The sequence below is a fragment of the Primulina eburnea genome, chromosome 4, assembly GCF_022965805.1.
Source record: "Primulina eburnea isolate SZY01 chromosome 4, ASM2296580v1, whole genome shotgun sequence".
Classification (NCBI taxonomy): domain Eukaryota; kingdom Viridiplantae; phylum Streptophyta; class Magnoliopsida; order Lamiales; family Gesneriaceae; genus Primulina; species Primulina eburnea.
This window is the reverse complement of record NC_133104.1, coordinates 39,962,460-39,988,352: the sequence shown is the minus strand read 5'-3', so window position 1 is coordinate 39,988,352 and position 25,893 is coordinate 39,962,460. Positions and strand designations below refer to the sequence as shown.

The 25,893-nt window shown below is 32.1% G+C and overlaps 2 protein-coding genes and 1 long non-coding RNA gene across 5 annotated transcripts; 1 reads left to right on the top strand and 2 right to left on the bottom strand.

The window, feature by feature from the left end:
- Positions 1-1,115: 1,115 nt before the first annotated feature.
- LOC140830292 (pectinesterase inhibitor 9-like) lies at positions 1,116-1,433 on the bottom strand. The gene has a single exon (XM_073193577.1). The coding sequence runs from the start codon at positions 1,431-1,433 to the stop codon at positions 1,116-1,118; it is 318 nt and encodes a 105-aa protein (XP_073049678.1).
- Positions 1,434-16,288: 14,855 nt separating this feature from the next.
- LOC140828871 (non-specific lipid transfer protein GPI-anchored 7) lies at positions 16,289-18,089 on the top strand. 3 transcript variants are annotated; one of them, XM_073191739.1, is made up of 3 exons: positions 16,289-16,787; positions 17,213-17,249; positions 17,831-18,089. In XM_073191739.1, the coding sequence occupies exons 1-3, from the start codon at positions 16,472-16,474 to the stop codon at positions 17,922-17,924; spliced, it is 447 nt and encodes a 148-aa protein (XP_073047840.1). In that variant the 5' UTR covers positions 16,289-16,471; the 3' UTR covers positions 17,925-18,089. The 3 variants fall into 3 exon arrangements, with proteins under 3 accessions (XP_073047840.1, XP_073047839.1, XP_073047841.1); XM_073191738.1 differs by having other exon boundaries at positions 17,213-17,254; positions 17,833-18,089; XM_073191740.1 differs by having other exon boundaries at positions 16,293-16,787; positions 17,213-17,254; positions 17,842-18,089.
- LOC140828872 (uncharacterized) lies at positions 16,810-18,071 on the bottom strand. Its single transcript, XR_012117364.1, has 2 exons — positions 17,839-18,071; positions 16,810-17,248 (listed from the first exon to the last, which is right to left on the bottom strand). It is a non-coding gene; the product is annotated as an uncharacterized lncRNA (long non-coding RNA).
- Positions 18,090-25,893: the final 7,804 nt, after the last annotated feature.

Sequence of the window (25,893 nt, the reverse complement as noted above, 5' to 3'; positions counted from 1 at the left end):
AAAAAAACAATTAAATTAATGACGGTCTATGATATAAACCATCGTTAACGACGATTGTGACGGTGACCTTAGAGAGGAATTGATTGCGACGGTTTTTCAAAACATTCGCGAATTTGATAAGCGACGGAATTTAAAACCGTCGCTCATTAGAAATTTTTTTGTAGTGGGATATGATGCTTACTACTAAGCCAAAAGTTATAACTGTTAGGTTCATTAGTCCGAGGAGATGCATATCTATTTGTTGGTGTTATCTAATATATATTAGAGATTATTTATAAAATTTCTCTATTGTCTTCCATATATCCAATAGAGACAATATGATCCGTCATAATAATATTTTAGATGTAAATTTCCAATTTAATGTTTGATCTTAATTATATATTTATAAAAAATTAAGCATATCAAAACAAAAAAAAAGGTATATAAAACCCAAAAAATCGAAGGAAAAACTTGTGAGGAGAGTGTTCTCAAAATAGTTAAATTATGAAATTATTAAATAAAAAAACGAAGCTCGACGTTATTAAAAAATTAACAAGATATTAGTTTTATAATTAATTTTTTTAACATTGTTAATAAATATAATTTTTTTTACATATGTAAAAATATTAAAACTTATATCAAATAAAATTTAAGGACAAAGTGAAAATAGGACTGAAAATTAGTAAAGAAAATCTCGTCGTTATATTATTTTCACACACAAGATAAATAAATAAATAAATAAGTGTACTTTTTGTCAATTAATAAGATATAAAGTAAAAAAAAAAAAAAACTGAAGTATTACACTTTATATTTTTTCTCGTGAATATACGTGACAAGTTTTAGTTTCTTCACGTCTCCGATTTGTGAAAAAGGTGATAAATGCTACCTCGAATATCTATAGGGGAAAAAAAAATTATTAATAATAATAAACAAAAATACACTTGCAGACAGTATTCTTAGTTCGATTCTACCTTAATTAATTATATTATATATCCTCTTTTTTTTTTTTGAAGAGATATAACGACATATTTTACACATGTATTATTAGTTTACAATCCTCCATTTCTTTTACTAGTTATTTCAAAATACGAACCAAAAAAAAGGAAAAGAAATCATTGGACTTAAACGAGAGCCTTTCAAACTCGAGCGTAACTATTGATGAAGGCCAAAGCAACACTCGCCAGACGAGCAATTCTTAGGATCAATCCTCGTATCACAATTTTCATCTTCCCATTAACATTAAAATCATCGATGCACGTGTCATCATCGGTTAGAGCAGCACTAACCCATGTTTGAACATCACTCATTTGAAGCACAAAATTGTATCCCGTTTCAGTATGATTCAATCTGCTCAAGGATCTGTGAAGTTCATACACCGAGTCACCCACCACTTCCACGCACTCTGACAACGAAGCAACTTCTCCAGGTTTCGACATCCCATGGCTTTTTTCCATATTCTTCAATAACTTTAGTGCCGAGCTCGTACTGTTGAGCACCACGGAAAGCGCGGTGAGGGCTAATGTTCTAGGGTTGGATTTAACTATCGCTTCATATCTCGAAAGAGATTCGTAACAAAAATTTGGGTAGAGTGTTGTTGCACATGACCTTTTTATGTATCCAAGAGTGTTTGACTTTGTAGGAGAGGAGCTCAGGGGATGGCATGCAACCCTATTATAGCAGAAACAGAAAAATATAAGAATCTGGACAATCTTTAAAAGGTTGTGAGAATAAAAGAACTTGTTTTTCATTATAGTAGTCTTGTTATCTTTTTTCTTTGGGAGAATTGTAATATTTTTGGTGTGATTTGAGAGAATATATAGGATGGAAATTAAGGTTCTTTAGTTTATTTGAGAGGTGTGGATATTATTTGTCGCCTTTGTTGTGCAATTCTTGTCAATATGTAGTTGTTTAGATAAGAACTACATTGGTTTAACTCGATCCCTAAGACTGATAATACAATAGAAAATCGCAAGGTGACAAAGATCTAACATCCATGTACTAAATTAAGTCATGACTTTGCTGGTTGGCAACTACATCTGTGTTGTGTTTGAATCAGAAATCATGGTGCAACAACATAAAATTTAATTGTTTTAATCAAAAAATAAAATGGATTTGCAATATAATTAAGAATTCCTAATTTAAACCGGGAAAATTATAATTTTAGTTGATATGTTTTGAGTTTTAATCTTGTAACTTTTCATTGTTTGGTTTGCATCAAATAACTTGCTTTTTTTTTTTTTTATATTTTGGTATTTATTTCGTTTGAAAGCAATAAATTCACAATATATCATTTATTTGACACTGATGTTATCTTATATATCCCATGTGGCGACGACACACATTAAGATCTATCTAAACAAAAAATAAAGAGAAACAAGAAGTTTTTCCTCACATTTTGAAATATTGAGTGTCGTTTTGACTTATTTTCTTCTTTTCTTTTGTTTAAATATATCTTAGTGTGTGTAATTTATGTTTATTTTCAGTACAAGCGCTATGTCGGAGATAATCAGCGTCAAATAATTTATCGCTTAATGGGAAATTTTTTTTTTTAACTATTATATGAAAACCAAATATTACTAAATTACAAGATTAAAACTAAAATTTCAATATCTGTTTGAGATCATTGCTTTCACAAGTAAACAAGGAGAGCCTTGTCATCGATGTGATAATGGGGTGATGTTTAAAAATTTAGTGGGACATGATGTCGCACAATATGATTTTTTCTTTTTCACGTATTTATATTACGTAAGCTAGCTAGTGGAAACGTCTAATTAGGAGGACTATAATATAACAGTTATCTTCAATAATTGTAAAAATAATACAATTACTTCTTATCTTTTCCAAGTCCCCATCCAAAGAACATAATATATAAACTGATGTAAGAAGGTTTTACGGATCTATAATTGTGAGATGTATTAATTCGATCCATAACTATAATGAATAATAATGTTGTTGATATAAAAAGTAATATTATTAATGAGTTTGGTCGGATCAAATATAGACATCACAAAATTGATCCATGAAATATTCTCGCGTGATTTTTTGTGAATGAGACTATATTATATTCCATCCTTTTGTTTAATTTCATCTTTAAAATAATAGCAACTTGATTAGTATCAGTTTGATACCCCTGGAGATATCCTGGAGGTACCCGGGTCATCTTTAGCCCGGATTCTAGGAACTCAGGAAGCCAACGAAGCGGGGAAAGGAGCCAGCCCAGATGAACATTTGGATACCACAGGACCAGGGAAGTTGAGCAAATCGTCCAGTGCTAGGGTGGGCTCTGATCAGCTGAACTCGGGCAGTGTGAGCTCGGGTAATATAATTAATAGGCAGTACTCCACGTTACAATCACTACAACAAAAATGACTTTCCGCAGCGCGCATATTAGCTTTCCGCAGCGCGCATCGCACGCTACAAAGTTAAAAGCTGTTAAAAGTTCAAGATTATCCGCGGCGTGCATTGTACGCTGTTAATACTATTATTAACGGCGTGCATATGGACGCTGTTAATACAACTTTCCGCAGCGTGCATGCGTACGCCGTTACTAGTCATAAAAAAAAATATTAGCGACGGTTTTGGATAAAACCGTCTCCTATCAGCGACGGTTCATAAATTAAACACCGTCGCTAAAATAGCGACGGAATTTAAAAAAAAGACGGTTAAAACTTCGCGACGGTTATAAAAGCCGTCGCTAAATTTTGTGTAAATTTAAAAAAAAAATACTTTATAATTTAATAAATTTTAACAAATAAAAATTAAAAAATTAACCAAAAATGGAAACAAAAACAGGTATCTAAATCGAAACTAAAATCATATAAATATAGAAAAATTTTAAGTGTTGTTAAATAGTGTGGAGGAAATGAAACGGAGATCTGTTTAAATAGATAATTTGCGCTTTGTTGCGACGGTTATTTATTAAACCGTCGCCGATTTCTTTCTATTAGCGACGGTTATCAGTTAACCGTCGCCGATCTACATCGGCGACTGTCGTAGATAACCCGTCGCTAAATGTGGCGTTAAATCGTGTAAGGCGGCGACGGTTATAGATCAACCGTCGCTAATTGTGACCTTAAATCGAAATTCGGACTCATTTTCGGCAGCGTGCTAATAATATGCATGCCGTGAATAATACTATTAACGGCGTGCGATTAATGTACGCCGTTAATATCTGAACACGAATTTTTTTAAAAAAAAATGATTTATTTTTAACAGCACACATAAACTTGCACGTCGTTAATAATTCTATTAACGGCGTTCGTTTATTGTGAGCTGTCGTTTATATAATTTATTAACAGCGCACAAAATTGCAAGCTGCAAATATTACTATCCGCAGCGTGCGTTTAATGCACGCCGTCCATAGTAATATCCACAGCGTGCTTTTAATGCACGCTGTTAATAGTATCAAGTTACTATCCGCAGCTTGCTTTATATGCACGCCGTCGATAGTACTATCCGCAGCGTGCTTTTAAAGCACGCCGTTAATAGTATCAAGTGTAACACTATTAACGGCGCACAGGTCGGTGCACGCCGTGAAAAGTCGTATTCGCAGCGTGCTTTTAATGCACGCTGTTGATGACGTGCTGCGGAAAGTCATTTTTCTTGTAGTGAATCATCGACTCGGTGCAGTGGTGATACCCCCGGAGATATCTGGGTCATCCCGAAGGTACCCGGGTTCTAGGAAGCTAAGGAAGCGGGGAAAAGAGCCAGCCTATATGAACCTTTGGATACCGCAAGGACCAGAGAAGTTGAGCAAACCGTTCCGTCTTCTAAAAGGTTGCGCTCTCAGCTGAACCCAAGCACTGTGAGCTCGGGTAATATAATTAGTAGGCAGTGCTCCACGTTACAATCATCCACCCAGCACCCTTGTACAGGTGTCACTTTCGGGCCCACATGTATGGGACGCTATGTCTCGATAATCATCGACAGGTCTTTCAGCACACGTAGGAGTGATGTGACTAAAATCTAAAATTAGTATGGGCTGTCAGATTTGACAGTATCAGGGAACAAGGAATAAGCGACCATCTCCCCATGAATAGCAACTATGCAATGAAAACAAAATCATCTTTGATTTTTTCTTACAAATAGTAGTTTGCTTGACATTAATGTATGTTGATATTCTTACACAAAATAACATACATTATCCTTATACTTACCTTCGCATAAACAGTGGAATGACTTGAGTTACGAGTGATCACGCTGGAAAATCTTCTAAACACACCATTAACTATCTCTGCTTTCTTAAGTGAGTAAATTCTTTGTCTCGGATATTGGTCATCCCAGCTCCAATGTAAATCTTCGATCGATATCACAGTACTTTGTTTTTTATGATAAAATAAAATTTTGATGTGGATAAGAGGAGGAGGAAAATAAAAGAAAGTAGAAGAAGAAGAAGCTTGCCCACGTCAACAAAAGAATTATATATTTCCTGTAAATCTTAAAAATAAAATCTTGAAAACAATCCTTTTGGCTGTTTTTGGTAGAATATAAACTTATGGAGTAGGTCTCATGTGAGACTGTCTCACGGATCTTAATCCGTGAGACGGGTCAACCCTACCCATATTCACAATAAAAAGTAATACTCTTAGCATAAAAAGTAATACTTTTTCATGGATGATCCAAATAAGAGATCCGTCTCACAAATATGACCCGTGAGACCGTCTCACACAAGTTTTTGCCAAACTTATGTGAGATTGACACCTCTGAGATATAATTGAAATAAATGGAATCTTGTAGCTATACTCCCTAATCTAGACAAATTATGTCGACGTGATTAATTTGCGGAGGAAAATATAAAGACATAATGGATACATGCACTTGTGGTTCTTATATTTCCAAAAAATTCCTTCAGTACCTCTAATGACAATGATTTTTTTGTGATTTTTATTTGACCCTGTTGCATTAGGACCACGTATTGTACGTATTTAATTTAATTTAATTTTATTTTATTTTATTTTATGTGTTCTTTTTTGTTTTTGTTTTTGTTTTTGGAGTTAGAAAAGATTAGGGTTGTTACTACTCAAATGAGTAAGATTGATGAGCCACAAATTTAAAAACTTATTTAATCTAGTCAAAAGCTTTTGAAATGTTTAATAAATGCTACTTGTATTTTACAATTTAGTAATTGCATCTAGGTTGAAAATAATATTCTAATTTTTGATAAATTCATTTGAGAGTGTTCGTTTGAATAATTTCAGACTTTAAATATTCATCATTAATGGGGAGCAATTATCAATCAATTTATAGTTATGAGTAGCTTTATCATTCTTAATATCGTTTAAAGTAATTTTAAGTTTTGGCTTCATAAGTTAAATATATTATCTCCCAAAAATGAAAAGAAAATTATCGAGATGCTATCAAAATTTGAGCTTGAATGATTTTTTTAAAAAAAATCGAGATTATTATCAAACCGCACTCGAGTAGTAGTAAATTCTTCAAGCCAAATTCAAACTCAAGAATTAATGTATTACTACCAAATTAAATAAAACCAAGAGCTCGAGCTGAAATACTAAAAGTTTATCCGGTGATCCCTAGCTACCTTCAAAGTACATAACAATACAATTTTCCTTTTTTTTTGGGACAATATATATGGAGAAGCGTCAAATTAATTATAAAGATTTAGACATTTAGTACAGTTGAGGAGTGCATCATATAATAATAATTGAGACACAATTTTTTATTTATTTCTGAGTTAAGAAAATATGTGAATACATATTTGATCTGTCATATGTCCATTTTCAATGGGGAGACTGCTTCACAATTATTGTGAATGTTATTATTTTCGATATTTATATACCTATCATCCCCTTAATTCTTTTAAAAAAATCTTAAGCTAGATGGCGTTCATTTAATCGTAAAAACTCTCGTGGGACAGTCTCGTGGGTAAATTTTGTGCGACATATGTTTTATTTGGATTATCCTTGAAAGTACTACTTTTTATATCAAAAGTATTATTTTTTATTTAAATATTGGCAAAGTTAATCTGTCTCGAAAATAAAAATATGTGAAACTATCTCACGACCAACGAAACATCGTTGCTCAGGGGGGACTAGCTTGGGATCTCTCCTTCTGTTTTAGCTTTCCTAATCATTTTTATTGATGGCGTCACGTCTTAATTTTCAATTCCACGAAGTTTTGGGGTCCGATGCCATCACCGGAGGAAATAAAGAAATACGTTTACATCATGAATGATCATTTGACGATGGATTTGGAACTACCGGAACAAACTGCCCAGAGATAAAATAATAGGAAATAATTTTTTTGATCCACTAAATGATTTTGTTTTGGAAAATATTCAAATTTTGGTTTTAGTATATTGAATTTTAATTTCGTCTAATTTTCATTATCAAATTATTGTTACGTCAATATTCTAGCAAAACAATACTAAAAGACAAATAAAATCAAAATTATTGCAATAAAACCAAAATTTGAATACTAAATTAAGCAAAACTCAAAATGAGACAAGTTAATTGGATCAAGAAAATTATTTTCCCTCAAATAAACTTGAGAATCTAAAAGACAGAAGACATATTCATTTTTTTTTCTCGAAAATTAAAATTTCATGATTGGAAAACTTTGTTGGCGGCACGATAAAAAAAATTCCCGAAAACAATTCCTAAAATTTAGTAAAGAAAAAATAGAATCAAAATTCACAAAGAAATATAACCCGATCTCACACATAGGGGTGAGCGCAGGTCGGGTTTTTCAGATTTCGGATAGTTTGGATCGGGTACTCGATTTTTTGTGTAACATTTTCATTATCCAAACCCGATCCGATTCTGGACACTACCAGCCTTTTCGAATACTTGATAAGGTCAGGTTCGGGTTTTTTTTTTTGGACAGAATAACATTTTCTCCTGGGACGGCCGCTCACAATCACCTACCCTCATTCCAAGTACCCAAACCCGACTAGTTACCCGATTTTACCCGAAAATTGTACCCAATCGGGTTCGAGTAAGGTGGAACCCGAAAAACCCATCCGATTGCCCACCCCTACTCACACACATCCAATGAAAAATAAGAATATTGCATACTTTTAGCAATGGATTGCATTATTAGACGGTGAAATCTAAAATCGATTTTAGTTCTTATTAGAACTGTCAAAACAGATTAGGCTCGTTTCATTACATGAAATAAGAGATTGGGTTGGCAGTTTGCCACCCCACCAAAATGGGGACTCGCCTACTCCAATTCATCTCGTCATATAAAATAAGCGAGTTGAGTCGACAATTTTCTGACCTACACTGGTAGCCCGTTTTGAGTACAACCTGAAAGATAATAACTATTATCACATCATTTTATTTTATGTATTCACCATTTCATGGATGAGTTTGATGGGAATAGGGAAATTTCTAATTTTAGTTATGTAAGTTGCTCCATTTGATATTTTAGTCATGTAACATTTCAATTTGATTTTCATCTAGTAATTTTGTTTTTTTTTTTTTTTGTCTTTTTAAGGAAGTCATCAAACTCATTGAATATTGCTTGTTAAAACATATACTCTCATATGTTGATCATGCGGTGTACATTAAAATCTATATAAGCATAAATAAAGCAGAAAAATAGTGTGTTCGGGGGAGTTGCTGAGTTTAGAGGCGCTCCTTTGAAAGGAAGGGTCACCTAACCATTTTTTTATATATAGATAACAAACACGATTGCGAAAACATCTTCACCTCGTTGCTAAAGATGAAGAAGGAAAGGAGATTGCTTTGTAAATTGTTAGCTCTGTTTCAATATAAAATCTGCCGTTAGTGTATAAAATTATGCAAAAATTTATTCAATGTTCGGATGATCAGTATAGAGCCTTGTATGGAGTTTATTTTTTGAAATATTGGTGCATAAGTTGATCCTTGGTCAAAACAATTATACCGTTGCACATGTGATGCGTGTGTTGTGTAGAAAAATTAGAAAAATGAAGTATTTCTTTAAAAAATAAATAAATAAAATTGCTAGATTTTAAAATTGAAATAATTGGAAATAAAATAAAATTTGAAAAAAAATGGTAAATATAGTTGGATGGTTGGTTAATGGTGTTTTAGAAATTACAAAAAAAGTTTTACGCCATAAGAAAGTTAGCAAAAGTACATAGACACGCAAATCATACAGTATGTGCTCAATAAGTAATATATCACGTAAGTAAATATTGTCTATAGTAGGATAAATAACCAAAATAGTCCTTCTAGTGTCCTTATTTTTTATATTGATTCATTAAATTAGATTTTTTTTTGTCGGAGTACTGATGCAATGCAAATGAACACTGACGTATTTAGGCCATCTCCAAACCATATTCTCTATTTTTCATCCTCTATCCTCCAAAATAGAGATTCATGATCTTTATTTTCAAAAACCTTCTCCAACTCATATCCTCTAAATATTACCAAATACTCTATTTATTTATATTATTTTCAATCCATATTATCTAAACATTCTCCCACTTTGGTCGATCCAAGCTTTATCTTGGTCAACCAAAGCAAGATGCTTGCTTTGGTCGACCAAAGCATACCATAGCATGATATGCTTTGGTCGACGCATGGTATGCTTTGGTCGACAAAAACACAACCAAAGCACCATGCTTTGGTTGGTCGACCAAAGCACCACCAAATCTGCTTTGGTTGACCCAAGTATGGGTGCGTGAGTCGACCAAACTTGTGTGTGGGTCGATCTTTTCTTTTTTAAATCACCAGTCGATCAACAAAATAACTATATTGCAATTTTTAAATTATCTATTTTGTAATTATTTTCTCACTACCTTTTCAGTCCTTTATATGAACAGTGATACTCTATAAATAGAGAATCACTGTTGCATACTCTAAAATAGAGGAAACAAATAGAGCACAGGTTGGAGAGGTCCTTAGCAGCACCATGTTAGTACTCCATAACAAAGGACAAAAGCACAACATAATGTTTAAAAACCAAAACATAAAATACGCAAATTTAAAGAATATTGTAGCTATTATACCTTTACAATAATCGACAAATCAAATAGTAATGCTGGGTGATGGAGTTTAGTGCTCAACTAAGATTTTATGTTAACAATAAAACATTTGTCGGGTTTTAAATATCTCAGACAAATTAACATTTATTTCATTCACACATTTGCAGAGAACATCTCTTGGATAAAAGAACCCCACATGTTCTAAGGGTTGTGTTGTACTTGGATCAGATATTCGGTATAGCATAATCTCACTCATGTGATCTTTGCATAGTTACGCCCTGCTTATATGTTGTTCTTCGTTGTTCAGAATTATTTTAAATAACAACTATAATGTTCGAAAAAGAAAAATAACCGTCATAATATATATATATATATAGACATATATAGACATATATATATATTAACTTTAATAATAATAATAATAAGTACATATATAAGTTAATAAATAATAAGTATATATATTATTATTATTATTATTATTATTAGTATTATTATTATTATTATGCTAAGAATAATTAATTTTGATGTTATGACATGTTTTTTTCTATTAATAACAAATATCATCTTCTCAACTTATAAAAGATGTTTGTGTGTTCAAGAAGTTGCATCTTTTTCCAAAAGTTGTTTATGCATTATAAAAATAATTTCTTCTTTGTAATAAAGACATACCAATTTTCGTTTTTCTTCTTCTATTTTTGATGAATTTATATATTTGTTTTAGACATAGTTTAGTACACTTGATGACTAAATGATTAATTAGTCCCAAGAAACCCAAGAAACATTTATCTAACTTGATCCTCGAAACACATATCGGAGGAGACTAATATATTTAAATGAAACTGTACTTCATACATCGTCATTTTGTTTTACTATTTTCATTCTTTTAATTTAGGTTCGACCTTCTGTGTCGGTTAAAATTTTACACTACTTAATCATTTTTAGAAAACTAAGACATTAGCTTACAAACTTGACTCTATATCATTACGATGAGTCGAAATTATTTTATTAAATGGGCCCATTAAGAAATGCATTTTGGGCCATGAGATGCATATATTTATTTATACTGCTTTTGAATATCTTTGATTTCCAGCTCGATTAAGCTATACTTAATTGGGTAATCAAACATGCATTTGTTAGAGTGAGTCTTATGTGAGACCGTCTCACGGGTCCTAATCTGTGAGACGGATCAATCCTATCGATATTCACAATAAAAAATAATACCGTTAGCATAAAAAGTAATACTTTTTCAAGGATAACCCAAATAAGAGACTCGTATCACAAATACGACCCGTGAGACCGCCTCACACAAATTTTTGCCCATGTGCTATTGTCTCGGAAGCATCGTTACATTTTTAAATCGCATATATGGTTTTCAGTCGTTTGTATATTTTATAACATTTTCACATTAATAAATCCCTGTTGGTATAATTATTGATGACAATACGATTATTCCACCTTGAAAAGTAAACAAGAATGTAAAAAAGACTTCTAAGGAGACGTGCATCAAACGAATTGAATTTGAGTGGTGGCATGTGTGGGAAAATCTTCAAATCTGAATATTATAATATAATTATAATGTTTAAATATAATAATCAAATAAAAGCATTGGACACTACATCGGAATTAATTCAGAATTTTATTTTAATTATTATTATTGATTTTAATATTTAAAAAACAAATTGTGTCCTAACAATCTCAACATCCAATGTACTTTTCGAATTGAACAAGTACATATGCATAAAAGATGTTTGTGTGTTCAAGAACCTACATCTTTTTCCAAAAGTTGTTTATGCATTATAAATACTAGTTACTCTGCACACGCGTTGCGTGTATACAATTTTTTTATCATTATCGATGGACTAAAGTGAAAATTGACAAATTATGGAGGGACTAAATTGATATTTGAATTATTGAAATAAAAAAATAAAAATAAAAGTGTGTGTTGAAATTAAAAAAAACAAACAAAAACAAAAGTGTAATATTAGTAGCATATAAGGGTAAAACTGGAAGAAAAAGATGGTGTCCTCCTTGACAGTTTTTATAAGGTGCTCAGCCTTAATATAATAGTATAGATTAGGGGTGCAAACTAACCGAATCGAGCCGAATAATAGTAAAAAAGTCAGGCTCGAATTCAGCTCGAAATAGGTATATTCGAGTTCGAGCTCGATTCGAAGTTCGATAATTTCAAATATTTGGGCTCGAGCTCGGCTTGAAATATTCGAATATATTCGTGAACTATTCGAATTATTGCTCGGATATTAAGGTTTGAAAGCTCGAAATGCTCGAAATATTCGAAATGTATATATATATATATATAATTATATTATATTAATAAAATATTAAGGCTCGCGAACTATTCGCGAACTATCGAACAAAATAATTTGGGCTCGAGTTCGGCTCGAAAAAAAGTTCGAACGTGTTCGAGTTCGGCTCAAATTCGATAAGTTCGAATACGAATCGAATATTTATCGAGCCGGCTCGAAAAACTCGCGAACATGTTCGGTTCGTTTGCAGCCCTAGTATAGATAATTGCTTCTTTGTAATAAAGAGACCAATTTTCGTTTGAGTGGGTTTTTTGTGATACGATCTCACGAATTTTTATCTGCGAGACGGGTCAACAATGCCGATATTCACAATAAAAAAAGTAATACTATTAGCATAAAAAGTAATATTTTTTCATGGATGACCCAAATAAGATATCTATCTCACAAAATACGACCCGTGATACCGTTTCACACGAGTTTTTGTCTTTTCGCTTTTCTTCTTTGTATTTTTTTGATGAAGTTATATATTTGTTTCCGAGTATTATTATAGAAGAAATTTGCCATTAAATTCAGCAGCGACATAATGAAGACCAGATCTCCTCAAAGACAGCGAAGTCAAGCTTGAAACAAAATCTCAACATTCAATTTTATGTAAACTTCGTTGAATATTCCAAGTCTCCTAAACACCCATGTCTTGACAGGGTCCAAATTAGACTCCGCTGTATTAATTTGAAAGCTACCTTTACTAATTATTAAACAAGAAAATTAGTTAACTCATGGATTTTCGACCCGAGTTATTTATTAATCTTTTGTGCAGTAACCCAACGTTTACGTTGGAAAATTATATCGGTTCCAAATATTTCTTCTTTTTTAAAAAATAAAAAAAAATAAGAAGACCATATCGGCAGACTCTAGGAAGGCTAAATAATTATAGAAAAAATAAGCATTCGATTGTGTAGATTTTCTTTGGAAAGATTCTAAAGCCATTAGCATCATGACTAGGATCCATGGTGAAGATTTCATGTCTAAGTGAAGTCATACACAATAACTTTGATATTAACTATTTCGTATTTGAACTCGTTTAATAAAAATAAATTATTTTAAAAATATAATGAGTTATCATTCATTCAATGATCACTCATTTAATTGAAAATATTATACCTACATTCACAGTCTCAACTAATAGAATTAATATAAAATATATTTATATTGGCAATTTGATTATGTATTTAAAAGTAATTTATTGTGATCATATATAATGAATGATAATTTTTTTTTTTTGAATTATATAACATATGACATAAGATATTTAATTAGAATTTTAAGAAGCAACAATAACTTAATCATTATTATGATAATTTATTATTCTTATAAATTTCATTAAATTTAATAAGAAAATATAAGGACATGCAATTTGATTTTTAAAAATTATTTTTATGTTTTTCTCTGTGCCCAGTGTGAAAGGACGGAGCTACATGTATGCCCTCAAATGGGCTCTTTTTTTTATTTTTTATATTGAGATTTTAACTAAACTTGTATTTATTGAAATGTATTATTTTGTATTTTGTTAGAAAAATTTAAACCCAAATGTTATCAAATTTCTGCTCTTTCACATTGGGCTAAGAGAAGTTCCGGCCTTGTGTCTATACGTTCCAATTGAAATAACCATAGTGTTTTTTTTTCAAGGTTCAAATCATAGTATGGTCATCCCAAAATGTCACAAATTACAAAAAGAATATAAAACATAATGAATCTTGAAATCTATGCTCGAACACATACGCGTTGTTATGTCATATTGATCTTCAACCTTAAATGATCATAGACTGCATGCGTGTCAGGACCTCTTACAATAACAAGTAATGATAAAAAAAAATTAGTGATCTAAAATTGGATTAACAGACATTGTGGGTTAAATATGGATGATTGATAGTATTATTGAGATGAGTGACTTTTTGAAAAATTCTCATGCGTCAATCTCTTGAAGTTGCGTCGTTTGATCTGGTTAACTAAATGGACTGTGTTGAAAGATAAATAAGAATATAATTTATTTGGGATGAATCAATAGTTGAAAATGCTTTGCTTTTTATAGGCATACATGGAGAATCAACTAGCTTAATTTTCTCAACAAATTCCTAACAAACTAAGAAATAATCAAACACTAAAAATTAGCTACAGACTTTGACCAACTAACATTTGACTTGGTAATAACTAAAACAATTACCATTTATTCTAATAACCGAAGAATTAAATAAATGAATTTGTTTTACAACCGAAAAGAGCTGATGTTGTATTTTAACAGACTGTAAAAGAGTAACATCATATCTTAACGGATAATATTGACTTCTTGAAAAATTCTCGCGCGTCAAATGTATTTTCACACTCTTTTCTTGGGTTTGCTCTCTTCTAACTTGTTTTTTTCTTATAATATGTTCATGTTTTGGGTCCCATTAAAAACTTGTTGTTTGATCTTCCAAGTGTTGTATTTACGACTTCCAAAGATAATATAAACGTTTGAAACAAGAATATGACTGTTCGAAAAAAATTTGTACTGTTTCAAATATTAAAACGATCATATTCGACTTGCTGACAATTTTTAATATCAGGATGATTTTATGCTGGAGCGGTTGGAGTTGGTCCTGTGTAGCTGCATGTGAAGTTGGTATGGTCCGATTCGAGGTGCACCAAGTCGAGTTGGTTTTTTATCTTGATTTTAACTCTTGATTCATCAATTTTTGGACAAAGTGATGAACATTAAATTTTATTTCTTTCTATTTAATTTCCACATAATCAAGAAACACTCAATTTCGAATTTATATGATAGATATATACTCAAAATACCAGATTGTATATAAGCTGATGTAAGTCGAAATTGTCTATTCTATTGATTATAACTATCGATTCATCGATTTTTGGGATACTGATAATATAAAAGTTGTAGCACTTTCTCTTAGATTTCCAAATAATCAAGAATCACTCAATTCCGAGCTCGTATGAGAAAGATATGCTCAAAATACTAGACTATTTACAAGCTTTAACTTGTTTGTCATTCAGTACAAAACCAACAATTTTATCATGGTTTATTAGTTTTCTAAATTCTGATTCAGACTTTGACTTTAGAGTGGTTTGTATATCATTGTCTGGGATATTGTAAAGCGTAATGAATTGTTCCATTTCGATAATCGAGCTGAGTGATATGAGCAAAATATCAGAATTGCTCATGTCCAGCTAACAGCTGTATCCACATCATCCAGATCATTCTTATATCATCTAGTTAGTCTAGATAACTTCCGAACTAGTCGAATCTACATGTAATACGACTTGTAGAGAATTGAGGCTTTTTTTTTAAATAACCATTTTCCCCGTTAGTTATTTGGATCTCTGGTCTATAAGATATCGTTGAAATACTTTAGCTCGTCGAATTTCCAACTTGACTAAATTTGAGTTCTATCTTGTCAAATTTTCCAATTTGACATCTATGAACTACACACTTTAATAAAATATATTAAAAACACAACACAAAAACAAATTTTATTATTATTAAAATCAAGATCGCAAACATTTACGTAACCCAACAATGAACATCTTGTATAACTACTCATTCGTTGATCTGACTTGCGATTAATCATCACTTGGTGTCTGATCATTCAATTTTTATAACATAATATTATATTTTAACTACGCTTAACCTGCTATTTAAAATTGGATAGGCCACCTCACATAAGATTTGATAGTTGTATATTTATTAATAATTATATACAAAATGTTATTATGCGTGCTTCTCATACTCTTCATAGGATACTGTCTCAGCTCTTATTGTTCCAAAAGGTGAAATCGTTTACTTTAAGGCGCCTCTAATCTCGACCCGATAAGATTGTGAGAGGAGGTAAATCATAGTGACTCAGTCAACCAGCAGCAGCTAGACCTTATGCTACGTCGCGCACAAAGAGCTCCCTCTTATTGAAGAGAATTTAACTCTCACACTGTCGCTTGCGAGACTCGATCCCTGATCATTACTCTAAGATTCACTGCTGGTGTGTCCGCTCTTATTATAAAAGCCACATACATTTCATTACATGATGAAAAAAAAAAGTACTTGTAATTCTTGACGCGTACCCCCACTGGTTTCCTCCCGTATCCCATCCCAGCCTGTCCAACATTAAATAAAATAATTGACCAACAATGTATAATTGATTTGTCTCACATTTCTTGACCCGTTTTTCTCTTTCACCGATTTCTTACTTTCAGACGACAAGCATAAAGTATCTTCCACTTCGATCACAACCCAAATCAGAACATGGCAACAAAGACCACCACGGTTGCGGTAGTTTTGACGGTGGCTCTGCTGGTGGTCGCCACCAGCAGAGTGGCTGAGGGTCAGTCGACGGACTGCGTATCTAAGCTGGTGCAGTGTGCACAGTACCTGAACACCACAGGCCCGCCGGGCTCAGAGTGCTGCACCGCCATCAAATCAGTGGTGGAAAATGAGCTTGATTGCCTGTGCAAGATTTATAATCAGCCAGGTGGGTTGAGTGCTTTTGGGATTGATGTCAATCAAGCACTCGCGCTTCCCAAACGCTGTGGTCTCCCTAATGACGTCAGCACCTGCAAAGGTACGACTCCCGCTCCAGTATATTTTTCCCCTTCCGTGGCGTAATAATATACTTCGTTCATTCCCTGATTTAAATAGTAAATTAATGTAAAAAAAAAACAATAAATAAAGAAAATGAAATTATATGCTCTCTAGGATAATACTTGTTTGATGGTTCATCTTACACTATAAATCTTGATCACGAGTCTCCATATTTAATTGGTATGTTAGCCACAAATTGTAATTAATTTGCTAATTCCACATCACTTGGTGGATCGTTTGTTAAATGATCAAGATTTTGTTGTATTAGTGCTTGAATTTTGTGCTACAAATCGTGTTTATTTTGCTCCAAATTGTCGATTTTTACTGCGAGTAATTATCGATCGTATATTTGGATTGTATTCGTGGACTAATAGAGGGTGCTTTTGGTTTCTTCTGCCTGTACAGCTTTTGCTCCAGGCTCTTCGATTGTTCCTCCTCCTCCTCCAGGTAAAATAGCTATTACATTACCTCTTTTTCACTCTATTATTATTAAACAACATAAAAAAAAAATTTTAATCAAATGTGATCACGGGCGCCTATGCTCTTAATTTAAGATTGAATATATCGTGTGGAAGCAGATAAGAATCTTCGTTTTCAATGAGTTGACCATGACTTGTCAAATAAGTAGCATCACGTGGTCTTGTTGTTCCCACCTTACCTTCTGAGACCTTCTGAAAATTCCACAAATTGATATAATTTCACTAGTTTTCAAGTTGTAAAATTGAGGCCTCTGAAGCCAGGTTCTGGTTCATGGATTGACGAAATTATTCGGAATTTGAAAGGAAGATTTGGATCAAATATGGATCTAGATCTTTGCTATCACCACCCTTAATCTAAACACAATGTTAGAAACTTTGTAAATCCTAAAATGTTTTAAGTTATCAGTTGAGGTTATATCAGTAGGAGCTCTCGGATAAGACTGAAAATTAATTTCTCCGAAAAAATTCGCTGTCTGAAATTCTTGGTTATATTGTTCAAAGGTATATATATATTCTTTGGCCAGTTATTAAAATTGATTTTGATAGGGGCACCAGATAAGGGGAATGCCGTGGCCAGAATTTCATGGATTGGAATGCCAGCCTTACTCTTGGTTTCGGCTACCATATTTCTCTCTTGAGTGAAGACTTTATTCTTACTAATTTTCTGAATCAATATGGATTTTCATGTTTTTCTATGATGAATTTTTTTCCCAGTGATGCGTTAATAAGTGATATCGCAGAATAATGTGTTCGATTTTATGTTTCCCTGTATGGCATGATAATCGATGTATGTATTTTGTTTCCCTGTATTGCATGAAATTTGAACTTTTGGGAAAGCTCGAGTTTGCGAACCAAGCTCAAAAATAATTCAATACTAGTTCTAGATTGAGGGTGTATCACGCCAGATAGATCAGACCATGACTTGACTGGTTCCCGTTTGTTTACATACCCAAAGAAAACTGAGCTTGCATCATCTCTGAGAATATTTAAAAAATATATAAAAACTATCATGAGACTTCATCATAACTCAATTTTGTGAGAAAAATCTTTGAGTTGATCCGACAGATGAAAAAAATATTATTTTCACTCTAAATATGGATAAGTCGATGAACTACTCTTTTTAAAAAAAATTAACCTTCATTCGACGTTCAATTTGAAATATAACTCTTTCTTCTTAATTGATTCATTTACTTTTAATATTTTACCCTTTTAAAACATTTTTTCATCAACCTCACGTCCTTCAATCCATCTAAAACTCAGTTTGTCTGCAAATTTCATTTTCCGTATATCTTTGTCCAACGCTGCAGCGTCCATAGCATTTCGAACAAATAATACTTGACTGTAATAGAATATTTAGAATTCATTAGCTAACTTGTATCGTTAGTGAACAATATTCTACATCCAAAAATGAGAAATTAAAAACCTTAAAAAAACCAGGACCATCCAAAAGTGAAAAATGGCATAGAATAAGATCTTGATTAATTTCGCAGGAGGAAAAAAATTAGGATTTTGGGTTAGGGTAATTGGATTTTGGAAAAATTAGTGTTAAAATTCTAAATGAAAGTTAATTTTTCAAAGATTAAAGGTAACCAGGTAAAAGAATATCGATCAAAATTCAAAAGAAAATGAGATATGAAGTTATATATCTAATTATCCCTACAATCTGAGAAAATCGACCGACCATGCTCAATCCGATTAAACCTATATTCATCAGGCATTTATTTTTCTGTCACCTTACCCCATCTCGAACTCCTACCGGGCAGATCCACCATCCCAGCTTAACCCAATTATCCAGTATTAAATTTTAAATTTTGTAAAAAAAAATTATTAGGTTAATAATTTTTATTTTTTTTTGAGATTGTCTAGTTAAGAGATAATAAAAAAACATGTTTCAGCTTGTCTAGTTACGATAATAAAAAAACATGTTTCAGCTATTTCACTTATGAACAAGGTTCTACAAAGCATGAAGCGGCCCGAAGCGTAGATGTCGAGCTCCAAGCTTTTCAAGCTTAAGCGAGATTAGAACATTTTTAAGTGTGAAAAAGCGTTTTTTACCTTTAGCGTAATTGTAATTATCTCAAACCAATAAATAGATAAATAATACCTAAATATGATAAATTTAAGTCTGATACATTAATTCTCATATATTATAAAAGCATAAAAATCTCAAAATTACAATCTTTATTTGTTTTTGCAACTATAATACATTAAAAAATGTTAAATATTTGTTAAATCATAACATGCTTAATCATAATTAAAATTTAAAAATAAACATCTAAATTATAAACTTAATTTATTATTTTAAAATAAAAACACATACCTTCAAAATAATTTTCTTAAAAAAAAAGTAGATGATGTTAATTGTGCTTAAATATACTTAATTAAACGTCTTAATTACGTTTAATTCGATCAAACTACAGTGTAATCGTTTTTTTTTTCGCTTTTCTCCGAAGCGTGTCATTTTTTTCAAGCTTTAAGCTTAAGCGGATTTTTAGAACAATGCTTCTAAATAATCCCTTACTATATTTTCAATTATTTAAATTATTATTTATCAAAAAAATATAAAATATACTAATTAAACTCGAATCTAGATTAATCCATGTCGATTTTTTAATGCGATAAACTAATTAATATTATTTTAAATATATCATAGCTGGAAATCTGACTACAATTTAGTTTCGCCATTTCATTTGGAGTTACAAAATCTAGCCGATCCTACGACAACAGCGGTCGCTATTTAATACGGTTAGTCCTCTATATTATGCTAAGCTTTTACCATGAGAAATACTACGTACGAGTGCTTAGTACAAAAATCCCTTTTCAATGTAAGTCGTCCTATGATAATCGTACGATGTGATGTTAAAATATAAATATTGTCAAAGTGACACGTCATATAAAATTGTGACCGACGCACCAAACTCAATTCCGATTAATTCCTATGAAATGTAGTAATTATTATTACCGTTTCCTTTTCCATTTTTCCATGCAATAGGGCAAAAGTCCATCAAGCTCATCAACGTTACTGATCATTTTGGAAAAATGATACAAGCTTCAAGCTTATATAATGCGCGTTTAAGCGAGTTTTTTAGAATATTGATCATAGCCACACACAAAAAATAAAATAAAATAAAATAAAATCATAAAAAACAGTATCTGTGTTTCTTCCACCAACCGAGACCAAAAGGAGCAGCATATCATCATCAACTTCAAGAAAGACCATCTTCTCCAAGTCCTGTCATTAGTCCATTAATTATGGAGTTAACTTTGTAAGTACTCCTAACACTTTGTTTAAAGTCTTTAAGTTGGCCGACAACTCCATGTTAATTGTGAAAATAACCTCTCAAAAGGTAATTTAATGTATTGGCCGATCGAAGAGATATTCTACTTCAATTTTCAACGACCACTCCCATTCCATTATAATTATCACCGAATTCCGTGTGACGATGAGATTACACCCAAATTCCGTCATATTTACTTACATGGTGATGATCATAATATGTACATAGTATGTCTTAGAATATATTTAATGAAATCTGAAATTATTTTACATCTATTATTTAATATGTTCATTACAACCATTTATTGTATTTTTAGGCATTTCTGTTTAATGTAAACCGTAAAAAAATTGCGTATATCAGATATAAATGTTATCCCGAATATTTAACATTTAGTGACAACATGCAGAAGAATTACATAAACAAAAAATAACTTAAAGATAATTATGCACAATTATAAATAGTTGCGCGGTGTTTTATGGAAAAATAATAACCAGAAAAAAAAAACTTTGAGTTGGAGAATTGGCAAGCTAGCAATAAATTGTGTGAACGATAGTTCCCAAAGTCATAATGATGTAGTTTTGCCTTAGTTGCATTTGAGTTGGAGAATGAGACTTTTCTTACTAATGGAGATTAACCTGATGGATGACTTCAGGATTAGCATGTAACGTGCTAATTAATAAAAGCTTTAAATTAATTAGTTAATTAATTTTTATTCCCAATAATTTTCTTTGAGAGTTATGGGGGCCGGGGCAGTCAAGGCAACTACGCAAGGTAAATGGAAAATTGGATAATTAATTAACTTGTTTTTCAATTATTTCAATTAGCGACGTTGTTAATTTTCGTCGCTAAAATCATTTTAATCAATTGCTAATTTGATTAGCGACGGTTTATGCGACCGTATACACACACAAACTGTCACGCTCCGAGACCGGGGTTAGTCGACACGACGTTGTTCAACAATCACATAATCGTCAAACAACAAGCCTCGTAGTTCAGTATAAACCAAAACCAGTCTATTTCATAAATAACTCAAAATAATCTTGTCTTACAGTGATAAATTCCAAAACGAAATAAAATGTGCGGAAGCAGTGTACAACTTGAATCGAAACTTAGGAAGAACATAAGCGAGAAATCTTCATATTTCAAAACTTCATCTCCAACTCCAAAACACGTCTTATTCATCCTTGTCTGCTTGATCTTCATTCTCATCTGGGGAGAAATGTAAGGGGTGAGTGTTTGGGAAACACTCAGCAAGTGGGGGCCGATCGATTACCACAAATACATATAATTATAATTTAAAACCCATATTGCAACTGATTTTTTTTTTCAAAACGTAGTATCTCATATCAGATCAGAATCGGAATTGAAATGCGAAACAGAGATTATCAGACAATTCAGAACAGAACGAATCAGAACAAATGAAAACACTGTTATTCATCTCGTTATCCATGGTCAAATTGTCCCCAATATGTTAGTCCTCTAAGGGGTGAGGTCAAAACACAGTTTTATACCCACTGATGAGGACCGAAACACTGTTTTATACCCACTGATGGGGGCCATATATAATTTACAATCGTCGTTCCATATCCCACTCGAATCATAACAGTGCACCACAAAATCAGATGTATCAAACAACATTTATCGGGTTTTTGAATGAACTCAGCAGAATCAAAGAACATTGGAAAGAGAAGAACATATCGTACATCGATCGAGATTTTATAAAATATATAATAGCATTTTCCGAAAATGATTTGACACACATAGACGCATGTCATGAAATACTTATACAAAGTTTAAGTTACAAAGAAATACATAGCAAAAGCCCACTTACCTGATTTCGTTTGGATTAAGGCGCTAGAAGGACATGCTAAAAGAACTTCGTTCGAACAAGGTTGCGGTAGAGCTTCGACTAGGCTGCTGCAAATGCTAAATTTCGAATTCTTGAAGTTATGGGGAGGGAGTTTGCTTCTTATATAGGCTTGAATAATCAACTATAAAGGTAAGCCCGTATCACTCCAAGAATGTCGCTGATTGCTTAATCAATGCGATGATTGCACTTTTCTCTCCCGAATGAACGTGATCTCTTCTTGATTCAAGATACACACCCGAGATTCATGAGTGATTTTGGTTTTCCTTAAGTGCAAATGGAGAGTGATTTCCGCTGCATGAATCTCTTCCAAGATTGGTGCACTTCCATATGGTGATAAATGGTCAATAATGAAGAGACGATGATTATTCAAATTTTAATGATTATGATTGTATGGAACTAAAAATGTCGTGCCAAAAATGAGTTGAAATTGCCTATGACTTATATAAATTTTCTCGTTGCAAGATTTCGGGTCTTCACATCCCTCCCTCCTTATTAGAAGTTTCGTCCTCGAAACTTGAGTTAACTCGATGTAGATATGAAATGATTGATAAATTCGAAATTTAAATCCATGTTGAATAATCTATGGTTCGAGTTCAATTGATTCAAGGAAAAATTTAAACTTGAATTCTATAATACGAATATGATAGGTTTCAAAACACAAGTGGTGAGATGTAAAAAGAAATAATATAGACAAGAGTGTCCTTATTCCAAAATACTTATGAGAGCCTAATCTAATCAGTAACGTTTCCGTCTCCTAGCTCCTCGTTAGCGTCTTCTCCTTGTGCATTTACTGGATGTTGCTCATGTTCGAGTGCAATTTGTTGGTTGGTGATTTCTGCACTCAAGTTTTGGTTGTTGAGTTCAAGTTGTTGCACATAGTTTTCCATTTCCTGACGATAGGCATTGAACTCTTGTTCAAGTTGGTCACAAAACCATTTCTTAGCGTGATAGTGGTTGCACCAAGCTTCGAAGGTGGCAAACATTTGTTGACCATATTTTTGCGACTCTTGCAACTCTTCTTTGTAATCTTTGAGTTGCTTCTCCGCAAATTTCTTGTCGAAAGTGAGTTGTCTCACTTCTACTTGAAGGTAATCCCTAGCTTTCTTCAACTCCTCTTTGTCATAAAGTAAACCCGTAATGGTACTCCTAAGTTGCTCGATTTCGAACTCGAGTTCCCTAACGGTCTTGGCTTGCGTCGTCATTTGCGAACACGAAATTGAGAATCTTGCTTGAAGGGGGGCACAAAAGTATGAGGGGATTGTGATTTTTGTGTGTGTTTGAGTGACATCCTTCATTTATATAATTACTTTCGGTGAGATGCATGGTAACAAAAATTTTGGCCATTAATTCATTTAATTGTTATAATTTGTACTAATTGAGTGCTAAATTTTGGGTCAATGTTTCTAAATTTAAACAGTAAGAAGCCTTAAATCACAAGTTAATTGTAGGTCACGACTTTTTTGGGAAATAAGGCTACGGTGGATTCAAATTTATTTACCTTTTATTTATTTATTTATTTATTTATTTATTATTATTATTATTATTTTTATCAAACAAAACTTTAATAATAGTTTAGGACCATTTTTAAACAAATGAAAATTTTGTTAATTGACATTAAAAATAGAATTGGGAATGATGTTTCAAATCAAGACCATATATTTTCAAGTCAAGAAATTTATATGTTCACATATATTTGCTTAAAATTCTAAATATAATTTTTTTTTTAACTCTATTAAAATTTAGTCATGAGTATCAACTCCACACTTAAAAGTCAATCTAACTTAAACCCAAAAAATTAGGACTTAAAACTTTCTATTGATGATTTAACATAGATACTAGTCCCAAAATTAATCTAACTTAAATCCAAAAATTAAAATATCAAATTTTCTATTGACCAATTAATATAAAGACTAGTCCCAAATCGATTTCATATCAATCTCAAAAATCATATCTTAAATTCTTTTTTTAAAACATACTTATGCATATGGATAACAAATTTCGGTGCAGAATCAATGGAATATTCAAAAATAAAAGTAAGAATATTTTTATATGAATTTAAAATAATTCATGAGGATCAAGGAACGATTGGCAGATTTGGATTTCGATTCTCCTATGCGGAATTATAAGTCCTACGAGTATTTCCAAAAATGGCAAAAACCGAGCGTGGTTACGAGGGGCGTACGAAGCCATTTCCTGAAAAATACTGGAAGGCTTACAAAATGATAAGGTCATCAAACAGTAAATTTTAGAGTCATCTCGTTGCAAGATTTCGTGTCTTCACACAAACACTTCTAATGGTGTCGTATATTTCAAAATTTCTATATTTGTGGGTATGTCAGAATATAAATACAACTAGAAAAGCCTTTGTCATGCAACCGACTCCTTATTGGCAGTGCAAGCAGTCACTACCTCTCGGGATGATATTGGGATATACGGGCCTCTGCGCAACAGATATTAGAAAGCGTATGAGTGAATCTGAGATAACTGAGCTTATTCATGTTCGTCGTTCAGCAAATAATATAGCCCATAGCATTGCTCGTTTTGCTTTCAATTCCCTTTCATCCTTTGTTTGGTTGAATGGTGATTGGTTGAACTTGTAATGGATGATTTGAATCAATAAAATTACAAGTTTTGTCTTAAAAAAAAATATAAATACAACTAGAATATTTTTAATGTGTTATGACCATAAAAATTAAAATCAATGGTCATATGTCGAGAATTTTTAAACTACGATAAAATTATTTTTGGAAAAACAATTAAAATAAAATGTTAATATTTTATTTTGTAAATTGAAAAGATAAGGATAAAATATAAATCCAAACATAACCACTATTTTCATATAACGTATTCAATTGATAAATGTGACAAATACCGTTTTAGTTACTTTGAAAAAAGATATGATTGAGGGAACGAGTTCAATTTTGGTATCAATCTTTTCTGATCATATATAAAGACCATGAATCCAAATGAGTGAGTCTCATGTGAGACCGTCTCACGGATCTTAATCTGTGAGACGGGTCAACTCTACCCATATTCACAATAAAAAGTAGTACTCTTAGCATAAAAAATAATATTTTTTCATGGATAACCCAAATAAGAGATCTGTCTCACAAATATGACCCGTGAGACCGTCTCACACAAGTTTTTGTCAATCCAAATTCATATATCCAAGAGAGACATACAAAACAAAGCTTTTGACAAGAATATGATCATGTCTCCTGTTGAGAAAATGTTGTCTCCCGTCGGTAAATCCTCTTTGCTTAACTAGCTAATTTTTTTTTTATGGGTTTATCAACTCGAGTTTTGTTCCATTAAGTTTTCAAATTTTGGTACACTTAAATTAATTTTTTAGCTATTTAATTCCAATTGTTGACATGACATTAAACAAGTCATAGCTTTTTGACACAACGTTAGCATCTTTCAATTTCATGTTAGTATTTTCTGATGTCACGTCAGTGC

Coding starts and splice junctions, on each gene's coding strand:
- LOC140830292 (XM_073193577.1), bottom strand. CDS start 1,433: ATGGAAAAAAGCCATGGGATGTCGAAACCTGGAGAAGTTGCTTCGTTG.
- LOC140828871 (XM_073191738.1), top strand. CDS start 16,472: ATGGCAACAAAGACCACCACGGTTGCGGTAGTTTTGACGGTGGCTCTG. Junction 16,788..17,212: donor TGACGTCAGCACCTGCAAAG/GTACGACTCCCG, acceptor CTGCCTGTACAG/CTTTTGCTCCAGGCTCTTCG. Junction 17,255..17,832: donor TGTTCCTCCTCCTCCTCCAG/GTAAAATAGCTA, acceptor TGATTTTGATAG/GGGCACCAGATAAGGGGAAT.